Source organism: Pyxicephalus adspersus, chromosome 2 (genome assembly GCF_032062135.1).
Source record: "Pyxicephalus adspersus chromosome 2, UCB_Pads_2.0, whole genome shotgun sequence".
In the NCBI taxonomy this organism is placed as follows: Eukaryota; Metazoa; Chordata; class Amphibia; order Anura; family Pyxicephalidae; genus Pyxicephalus; species Pyxicephalus adspersus.
In genome coordinates this window covers 71,954,842-71,965,894 of record NC_092859.1, presented here as the reverse complement: position 1 = coordinate 71,965,894, position 11,053 = coordinate 71,954,842, and the positions used below count along the sequence as shown (strand labels likewise).

General features: G+C 36.2%; 1 protein-coding gene across 1 annotated transcript in view; it reads left to right on the top strand.

Moving 5' to 3' along the window:
- FBXO38 (F-box protein 38) overlaps positions 1-11,053 on the top strand; it is a 31,804-nt gene that overhangs the window by 5,799 nt on the left and 14,952 nt on the right. Inside the window, exons 7-12 of the mRNA XM_072398996.1 lie at positions 1,893-2,030; positions 3,059-3,152; positions 3,722-3,852; positions 5,138-5,308; positions 6,667-6,809; positions 9,543-9,771. Coding sequence (XP_072255097.1) covers positions 1,893-2,030; positions 3,059-3,152; positions 3,722-3,852; positions 5,138-5,308; positions 6,667-6,809; positions 9,543-9,771 — 906 coding nt within the window. The remainder of the gene's footprint in view (positions 1-1,892; positions 2,031-3,058; positions 3,153-3,721; positions 3,853-5,137; positions 5,309-6,666; positions 6,810-9,542; positions 9,772-11,053) is intronic.

The following is an 11,053-nucleotide window of genomic DNA, read 5'->3' as shown; positions in this document are numbered from 1 at the left end:
TTTTTTTTTTTTTTTTTTAATATAAAGAAGCATGCTGCGTTTGAATTTGACATCAGCAACAAAATAGGACCAGGGGTTTACTTATTGGACAGCTGTATACATTTTCATTTCGGGTTGGTCAGTCACCATGGGATTTTAACGGCATTGATTTTACATAACTCCATATTAATAAAAATTCAATATTTATTCAAGAAGTTACACATATAAAAACACAATAAAACCAAGAATGATATTCAACAAATTTGGTCTGTTGTTTTGTTAGTAGGTTTTTAAGTTCGACGTGTTTCTCGGATCTAAGTCCGCTTCATCAGGAAAAAATCAAACAATTAGATATAGCTTTATACAAATATTCCATAACAATCCTGATTTTGTAATAATAATTTATCAGTCACCTAATTCCATCACCACACTTCTTCACACAGGGCTAAAAAAACTCCTAAAGCTTCAGAGATATGTATTTTCTCACACTCAAATTTCTTTTCATATAATTAAAGTATACTACTAATTGCTTACACTGGAGCTGAAATTTATGAGTGCACCCAGTTTTTAATCCATATATTAAAAATACATCCGTAGTCCTGTGCAGTTTCCAGTCTATGTGTTCCAGATATATCCTTATCAAAATGTGCAATATCCAATTACCTCTTTGTAATTCCTTGTACCAAGACCTATTTACCTTTACCACTATTGTATAGGTTACCTTCTAGGAGTATCAATTGTGATGCATGCTTGCCAATAGATCCTAGTATGAGTCACCAATCTAAAACATCAAAATGTGCAATTAATTTTTTGGGGACTGATGTGTTTAAATTGCCAGTTGCATTTACTGCGGCTTGTCTTCATATATAATGTGTATCAGCTGATTTGCTACTTCTTAATTTGTGACTATCTATGCTTGTTCATCTGCCCAAACTGCTATCTCTATTAAGGAGCATTCAATGCTTGTATACTTAGATATTGGCAAATTGAACAGTCCTTACTTATTCATGGGCATCGCTAATCCTCGCCATCCTGATTTTCCATTATGGCTGCTGAATATTAGTCTCTTTCCCTTTCCTGTTTGTAATCCTCTGCCTGCGGGTCGACGTTTCACATGGCAGCAGGGAGCTGCTTGCAACTCAGTGGAGTACGTCTCCTACATTCACCATCCATGTGTGTGGATGTAGGATAAACACTCCCTTAGCCTGCAGTGACTGAAGACCATTCCCACATGAGGAGTAGTTTTCCCCTGCATCAACCACCCTTAGGTACAGACATAGCCACACACAGCAGCAACGACTCTGACACTGGACAGGGCAGCCTTCGTCCCCCACTAGGAGGACATGGACAGCTTACCCTAGAAGGGGATCAACTGCCAGTCATCCTTTCAAAGGATGTGAACTCTCATAGTGGGATTCCCATCCATCGATACCAGTCCTCTTACAGATGCCCCACCATTTGGAACAGGGATCAAGTACCAGTCTGTGCCCCATAGGGAACCAGCATGGTATAGATGTCTAGTTTATACTCACATCATATACATTACATTACTTTAATACATGAGTCCAGATAATATTACATCATAGTACACTGTATATATACATAATGATGTCAGTGTATTACTAACTAATTACAAAAATGTTCCTACTTCACTATCTTGTTAGAGAATCATCTAGTGCCCAGTATGTTCAATACATCTTAATAGGTAAAATGTTTGCCAAGTTATGCATTTACAATTGAATTGCATTTTATGATGTAATATTTTCTTAAAGGGGGTTTCTACTCACGTTCAGAGCACAGAACATGTTAATAATTGGACAGCTGTTCTTCCTCAGTGTGGGTAGATGTTTATTTAGTCCTAATGACTTTTCATCCCTTACCCCCTTTTTTTCTTATGTTTACTTTTTTTCAAGGTCCCACTAACTCTTTGAAGTATGTGCCACTTGTGACTGGTTTGGCTTCTGCTCGCAACCTGGAACATTTAGAGTTAGTGAGAGTTCCCTTTCTTGGAGGGCTCATCCAACATGTGGTGGAGGACAGTTGGCGGTCTGGTGTGTTATTACTACATTACAAATTTTATTTATTTTGCGATTTCTGGTTTAATGTTGTTTTAATATGTTTAGTAACATTAACATGGTGCTGTGTTTTTATTTTAAATCCAATACAATTAATTCCAATCCAATCCAATTAAATTGTGCGCTCTTTACATCGCATTTGTTTTTCATGCAACTATCTCTTTAAATTATTGCTTTGCATCTTTTTATATTTTTGGAGGCCCCCCATTCAGTCCTGCCTAATACCTAGCATACCTAGCTTGTGTTAGATTAATTTAAGCCACCAATAAAATGCCAATTGTGCAAACATAGATGCATCCTAATATGGCAAGTACGCCAAAACCTTGATGCCTATATTTATTTTGCATCTTACTGAAAGCCCCAGAGTAAAAACAGACCAGGTATTTTTCTTACCTATTACATAGGATTAAATTGCTTTCAGTTCAATATTATAGTTTCTAGAATCATAGAAGAGTTCATAAATGTAATCTAATATATTCTAGATGTTTATGTATTTTTTTGTAAAATCAAGAGTATATCCATTCACTGCAAAAGAGTTTAAAATACATTTTAAAAATAAATTGCATCTGTAAATAGGTATTGGTGTAAACTATTTGTTGTGACTCCTTCCTAATCATTGTAAATATCTTAAATGGTTTCCCAATCCAACTTACTGTTGAAGTCGCTGATGATTATTTTGATTCTAGCAAGTATACAAAAGAATCCTACCTCCGTTCCCTGCCAGCCACACTATACTAATGGCATACTTGTAACTATTTCCAGTGTAAGTAGTTATACTGTAAACGTGACAATATGCAGTATACATAGATTGCTTTTCTAACCTCATCTTTCTAGCTTGTCTGTTTTGCCTAGCAGATGATAATAAAATGTCACTATAGTCTTACTAACCTTCATCCTGCAACCTCTAGTTTAGTTATTTATATTAACAAATGCACGTTTTATTAAAACAAACATATTTTTGCACTTCATAACTAATCCTTTTTGCTGTGTTCTGTCCTTTTTAGGAGGGTTTCGAAATTTACATACAATTGTTTTAGGAGCTTGCAAAAATGCTCTTGAAGTGGATCTTGGCTACCTCATAATAACAGCTGCTAGAAGGTTGGTATATGCTATGCCATACTTTTTTAAAGTATTTTGTCTCTTTTCACATTTTAAGAGATCCCATCCTAGAAAAACTTTGTTGCATGCAATATGCATTAGAGTAATAACCAGTTGTGGAGGTTTATTGGATGTTTTAAATCTGTTTTCTTGACTTCAGATGTACAAATAAAAGCAGATCACACACACCATTGTGTTTGTATCTACACTGGACTGATTGCTTTATTTTCCTGACAAGACTTTCTTTTATCTGCATTTATATTTCTTACAAAGCTTATCTACATGATCCCAGAATTGTAATTGTTGTGGGACTAAAATTTAAATCAAGGAAATGGTGATATGTGTATGCTTTTAGTAAAACAAGTAGAGGCCATTTTTTGCCCTTTCAGAATAATGTGAATTTTGTATTCGACTAGTGAGTGATCAGCCTTTATTTCTTGTGTCATGTGCCATGGGTCTTCCAACACAAGAGATGGATGCATATCTGAAATGTGTGATGTTTATGCTGTGTTGCTTCTATATTTCCAGTTCATGTGTTGTGTTGTAATACAATGTATGATTACATCAAGGTTACATGAAGTGCGCATTCAGCCTTCCCTGACCAAAGATGGGGTGTTTTCTGCACTAAAGATGGCCGAACTGGAGTTTCCCCAATTTGAAACTTTACATCTGGGATACGTGGATGAGTTTTTGCTACAATGTAAGGAAGCTCAATAATGAATCATAAGTGTTGTTAATTTGAAGAAAATGTAGTTAAAAAAGGCCTTAGAAATTGTTGATCATATTTGCAAAAGGGGATTCCATCGTTTAATTGGCAATTACAATACCAGATATCACCAGCAGATGTCATTGTGGGTCATTTCAAATTTACAGCTGTAAAATTCTAGCACTGAAAACTTATTATTAATGATTACATCAAGGTTACATGAAGTGCGCATTCAGCCTTCCCTGACCAAAGATGGGGTGTTTTCTGCACTAAAGATGGCCGAACTGGAGTTTCCCCAATTTGAAACTTTACATCTGGGATACGTGGATGAGTTTTTGCTACAATGTAAGGAAGCTCAATAATGAATCATAAGTGTTGTTAATTTGAAGAAAATGTAGTTAAAAAAGGCCTTAGAAATTGTTGATCATATTTGCAAAAGGGGATTCCATCGTTTAATTGGCAATTACAATACCAGATATCACCAGCAGATGTCATTGTGGGTCATTTCAAATTTACAGCTGTAAAATTCTAGCACTGAAAACTTATTATTACCTGATTTTTCATATTTGATCTTTCATGGTTTAGCTGTGATTCTACTGCAGGCATTGTCCATAGGAGAGAAAAAGCCTTTTTTTTTAGAAACTTTGTTATACCAATGGCCTATGGATACATTTATGTAAAATTACCTAATAATTTAGTTTGTACGTATCCCTGTTATCATACATACTGTACATAAAGATAATGAAAATCAGGTGTTATTACAACCATAAATAGTAAATACAAGTAACATTTCTTAAAGAATAACAATAATTTTTTTTTATAGTTATCCAATAGGCTATATGAAAGGAAACCTAAACTAATTCAAGCATACAGATTGCTTTTACTGACCATTTCTGAAAATCTATATATATCTAAAAATATATATTTATATTATTTCATTATGGAATGTGTGTCAAAGCAGATTTTCATTGTTTAAGGACAAGTTAAGGAATGTGAAAGTTTGAAAAACCACTTTTCTCCCATTACATATTCTATTCACATGGTGTCATATAATCTGAAGCAGAAGCTAATTGTTTAAAAGTTACAAATTATTTTTTGTGGGTAGCTGTGTGAAAGGATTTCACTCCCTGAATATTTCTTTGGTTATTGCTTTGTAAAAGATTTTCAAAAATTCCAGTGATTTTGAACAATCTTGGAATTTTTTTATACCTTCACACCATACACCCCCTCCCCCTCCTTTTTCTTGCTTGACATTTACCAAGGCTTGTTTTGTGCTCAGGTAAGATGACCAATGCTGATCTAATGAAGTACGGCCTGGCGGATGTGGCAGAAAATCCTGGTATTATCACAGACATTGGGATGAAAGCAGTAAATGAAGTCTTCTCCTGCATCAAGTACTTGGTGATCTATAACTGCCCTCATCTACACAATCCAAAAAACTGGATCACAGGTAATAAATCCTAATTTTTTCATGTTCATGCTGTTGGTTGTTCATTGTCAGCTGATTAGCACTGGTGTCTTGTTACAAAAAGTAAGCGAGCATTGTGGCCCTAGAACTGGAAATGTGTTACTTGTACGTTGACCCAGTAAAAATAAAGCAGTGTTCTCTGCAGCTCCTTTTAGCTGGGTGTACCACCCGGCACTTTTCAGTAACCACCCGGTCGTTTTTGGGTGGTTATTTACAACTTGGGTCACGATGCAGGGGCTGCAACCCACCTACAGCTTATTCCCACCCAGCTTGAAAAATTTCTGGAGAGAATACTGTAAAGCTTGGGTGTCAAGTCCCAGCGTCCTTTTTTTTTTTTTTTTTTTTTTTGGCCCCAAAAGGAATCCTAAATATGAATTGCAACTGGCACGCTGCTGCATTGAAATAGCGCCACGTACTACAATACCCAGCATCACTTGCATCTATAGATGAGCAGGCTTTCTGCCTATGCGTGGCCCCGCATTGAACTGGTATATTGACGCAAGTAATGCTGGGAATTGTAGTAGCAGCGCTATTTCAATGAAGCGGGAGTTCCAGCGGCGGGCCACTCATAAGATTTCGCCCCGCATTGGCCGTGTCTGGCATTTCCAGCACTCCCCGTCAGCTACAGGTGGGAGGTGCCAGGAGGCTTTTGGAGTTACAGGGGCTTCTTGGCGACCGATGGCCTTGTATCATATAGCGGTGTCTCGGGCTGTGCGTAGCCTGCTGTTATCCAAGTGATGCCAGTTGTGATCGTATCAAGGTTTTATATCTAATGAGAAAGAAAAACTTCCTCAAATTTTTCAATAAATTTTAAGGTTGTCCCCCCAACTTAGTCTAAGTTTTTAATTTTGGCCCATTGTGTATTTGAGTTTGATACCCCTGCTGTAAAGCAAGAGAAAACAAATGCAACCAATAAAATTTATGTCATTACACTTTAAAAAGATAAATAAATATGTACTCTATATGTTTTGATGCTATGTGACAAAAAACAAAACAAAATCATATGATAGAGCAGTGTGCGTAAAAGTTTATTATGTATCCTTTATCAATTATTGCCCCTATAGCTCCCAGTTTTACAAATTTAAAAACTTACATGGTAAATACAAGATCTTGTCCTTCTAGGTCCTTCGGAGTATTGGACAGTTTCTTTTATAGGCCAGTTAGCACAAGGGTGCTCTCTGTAAGCACAAGTAAAAAAAAAAAAATAATATCAACATGATTGTTAGAGATTTTGTTCTCCTTATCTATGATTTACACCATCTGTGTTTTCTATCTGTAATATGCATTTTATTTGTAACATAAAGTATAAAGCTTATATTCTCCTCTGTACTTGTTTGAAGATCACTCTCGTTGGAACCGTCTGGTTGATCTTAGTCTGGTTCGCTGCCACGCTATAAAGCTGGAATCCTTCAGTCAATTTGTTGAGTTACTCCCAAGCCTGGAGTTTATCTCGCTGGACCAGATGTTTCGAGAACCTCCTAAGGTGAGCCTTGCCTACAGATGCCTAATCTTTGGTTTCTTATGCAAGAAGCATGGTGGCCTGAATTAGCAATGTTTTAAGTTGATGAATTGCTTTGTATCTTGTAAAGATGTTTTTTGTGTTTGATTTTTTTTCTGCCTTTCACTATTTTACCATCCAGTCCAATAGGTAAATGGGAAGCAATTAATAACCACCTCCAAAATTTTTAATGTGTGTGATCTTTTTTCTTTTTACCAGGATATATATATCCATTTCTGCAAAGCATTAAATCTTGTATTTCCTTTGTCTCAAACTCTTTGTTCAGAACTTTCAAATAACTTTCATTTAATAACTGTGAGAGCCTGCCTTAGGCTTGTGTTGATGACACCGACATGGGACGCTGCTGAGGTCATTCAAAAATCAAAGATTGATCCTTATCTGACCTCCCCCACATCATATCTCCCCTGATTGTATGTATGAGAATGCAACATCTAGTCAAATCAAACTAAAACCCATTAACACAGGCCTCATAGTGTGTGCTTTTTTTATTGTTTTTTTTTTTTTTTCTGCATACTCAGGTTTATCATATGGTTTTCATTGTAAAGTCCTTTTGTGGCTTTATTATAATTATAGTATGGGTACCTGAAAATTATGTTAAGGGTTTTTCCCATGTTAAAAAGGTCGAGAAACACTGGCCTAGATTATTTCAAAATACAAAAGTGCTCTTTTAAAAATTTTTATTTTGTAATTTTCTTGTATTGCTGGAAAAACACAACCCATTTTTAAACAGTTTTTATTGTTCTTTTTTTTTTACTGAAAGTCAACTATGAAAAAAATCTTTTTTTCTTTTTTAGGGCTGTGCCCGTGTTGGCCTTAGTGCAGGAACAGGGATTGGTGTTTCATCTGCCTTGGTAAGCAATCAGAACTCCAACAATGAGAATGAAAACAATAACAACCACCAAAACAACCTGCAGCACAATAATAACCAACAGCCACCAGGGAGTTCCAGCGGCGGGCCACTCATAAGATTTAGCCCCGCATTGGCCGTGTCTGGCATTTCCAGCACTCCCCCTCAGCTACAGGTGGGAGGTGCCAGGAGGCTTTTGGAGTTACAGGGGCTTCTTGGCGACCCATGGCCTTGTATCATATAGCGGTGTTTCGGGCTGTGCGTAGCCTGCTGTTATCCAAGTGATGCCAGTTGTGATCGTATCAAGGTTTTATATCTAATGAGAAGGAAAAACTTCCTCAAATTTTTCAATAAATTTTAAGGTCCCCCCAACTTAGTCTAAGTTTTTAATTTTGGCCCATTGTGTATTTGAGTTTGATACCCCTGCTGTAAAGGAAGAGAAAACAAATGCAACCAATAAAATTTATGTCATTACACTTTAAAAAGATAAATAAATATGTACTCTATATGTTTTTATGCTATGTGACAAAAAACAAAATCATATGATAGAGCAGTGTGTGTAAAAGTTTATTATGTATCCTTTATCCATCATTGCCCCTATAGCTCCCAGTTTTACAAATTTAAAACCTTACATGGTAAATACAAGATCTTGTCCTCTTCTAGGTCCTTCGGAGTATTAGACAGTATCTTTTATAGGCCAGTTAGCACAAGGGTGCTCTCTGTAAGCACAAGTAAAAAAAAAAAATATCAACATGATTGTTAGAGAATTTGTTCTCCTTATCTATGATTTACACCATCTGTGTTTTCTATCTGTAATATGCATTTTATTTGTAACATAAAGTATAAAGCTTATATTCTCCTCTGTACTTGTTTGAAGATCACTCTCGTTGGAACCGTCTGGTTGATCTTAGTCTGGTTCGCTGCCACGCTATAAAGCTGGAATCCTTCAGTCAATTTGTTGAGTTACTCCCAAGCCTGGAGTTTATCTCGCTGGACCAGATGTTTCGAGAACCTCCTAAGGTGAGCCTTGCCTACAGATGCCTAATCTTTGGTTTCTTATGCAAGAAGCATGGTGGCCTGAATTAGCAATGTTTTAAGTTGATGAATTGCTTTGTATCTTGTAAAGATGTTTTTTGTGTTTGATTTTTTTTCTGCCTTTCACTATTTTACCATCCAGTCCAATAGGTAAATGGGAAGCAATTAATAACCACCTCCAAAATTTTTAATGTGTGTGATCTTTTTTCTTTTTACCAGGATATATATATCCATTTCTGCAAAGCATTAAATCTTGTATTTCCTTTGTCTCAAACTCTTTGTTCAGAACTTTCAAATAACTTTCATTTAATAACTGTGAGAGCCTGCCTTAGGCTTGTGTTGATGACACCGACATGGGACGCTGCTGAGGTCATTCAAAAATCAAAGATTGATCCTTATCTGACCTCCCCCACATCATATCTCCCCTGATTGTATGTATGAGAATGCAACATCTAGTCAAATCAAACTAAAACCCATTAACACAGGCCTCATAGTGTGTGCTTTTTTTATTGTTTTTTTTTTTTTTTCTGCATACTCAGGTTTATCATATGGTTTTCATTGTAAAGTCCTTTTGTGGCTTTATTATAATTATAGTATGGGTACCTGAAAATTATGTTAAGGGTTTTTCCCATGTTAAAAAGGTCGAGAAACACTGGCCTAGATTATTTCAAAATACAAAAGTGCTCTTTTAAAAATTTTTATTTTGTAATTTTCTTGTATTGCTGGAAAAACACAACCCATTTTTAAACAGTTTTTATTGTTCTTTTTTTTTTACTGAAAGTCAACTATGAAAAAAATCTTTTTTTCTTTTTTAGGGCTGTGCCCGTGTTGGCCTTAGTGCAGGAACAGGGATTGGTGTTTCATCTGCCTTGGTAAGCAATCAGAACTCCAACAATGAGAATGAAAACAATAACAACCACCAAAACAACCTGCAGCACAATAATAACCAACAGCCACCACACATACCACCACCGCCGCAGCAAGAAGATCAGGCAGAGCTCAGGCCAGAGAACAACATGGAAGAACAGCATATTGCTGCTGGGGGTGAGCTTTACTTCTGATTTGTTGAAAGTCAAAAATGTAGATAAAACAAAGGACAAAATATTACTGGTTGTTTTGGCTAATTAGAAGGTATTAGAAGGAATCTTTTCCCTGTATGCTTCATTTTAAAGCCTAAAATTTAGTTGATTGGCCTAAAAACCAGGGCTGTGGATTCAGAGTTGGGATTCAAGGAGTCAGAGACAATTCACGTTATTGTAATCTGGATTATGTACATTACAAAAAGTGTTTTTCATTTTTTTTCAAGTATAATGTGTTTATCAAGTTGTAAACAAGTTGTAAACAAGTGTAATGATATGGGTGTAAGTGAGTGCTATGGCCTGATGTGTGTTCAGGTGTCATGTCTGCACTCTCCATTTATGCTCCCATCCAGGGCTGAACTTTAACATAATTTTGCACACCACCTAATACTAGAAAGTTAGTTAAGTGGCCCCCCTGGCCATGGCGCCTCCCACCGCCCAGTCTTCAGCAGAAGATCAGCAAACAAAGATAAAGGCAGCAGCGTCTGCTCAATTTCCTCTGTCTGCTAAAAGTACTTCGAAGAACTTGGAGGAACAGCTATTTGGATTTAACTGTAAGTGTTCATGTTTTTTATGGCTGCTTGTTTGTACTATGATGGAAGGCTGTGTGCATGTTTCTGGATAAAACTGCAGGGCTATGTGTATGTTTGTGTGTATGGTGCAAGAATGTATGAATGTTTGTGTATAGTGCATATTGTGTGTATGTTTCTGAGTAAAATGTAGGGCTCTGTGTTTTGTGTGTATAGTATATATGTTTGTGCATGTTTTTCTGTATAGGACAAATTATGTCTGTTTAGTGCAGGGCTATAGCCTTTGTATAGTGTTATTGTGTGTCTAGTGCTGTGTTGTATGTATGTATGTTTGCAATAGTGCAGGACTATGTGTATGTTTGTATTTTAATCAAAGAATATGCTAGTTAGTATAACATATTTTATATTTTAGTGAAAGCGACACCCAATTCACAATGGCAAAAAGTCTGTCAACAAACATGATAAAGTCTGCTGTTTCTGAGCACTTTACATTATCAAATGATGAGAAACATTATGTGTGCCAATGTATTTTTGAAGATGGTGAAAAACAATGTGATGCAAAAATTAGCAGTTTCAGTGGGTCTAACAAAAATGCGCCTACAAGATTTGAACTTGCAGCGTTTTCATCCTAAAGTGTTAGAAGTTGTGAATGAGAAAGATATCAATGAAAATATTCCATCTACTTCTGGGATAGAAAATGTTCAGAAATCTACTGGA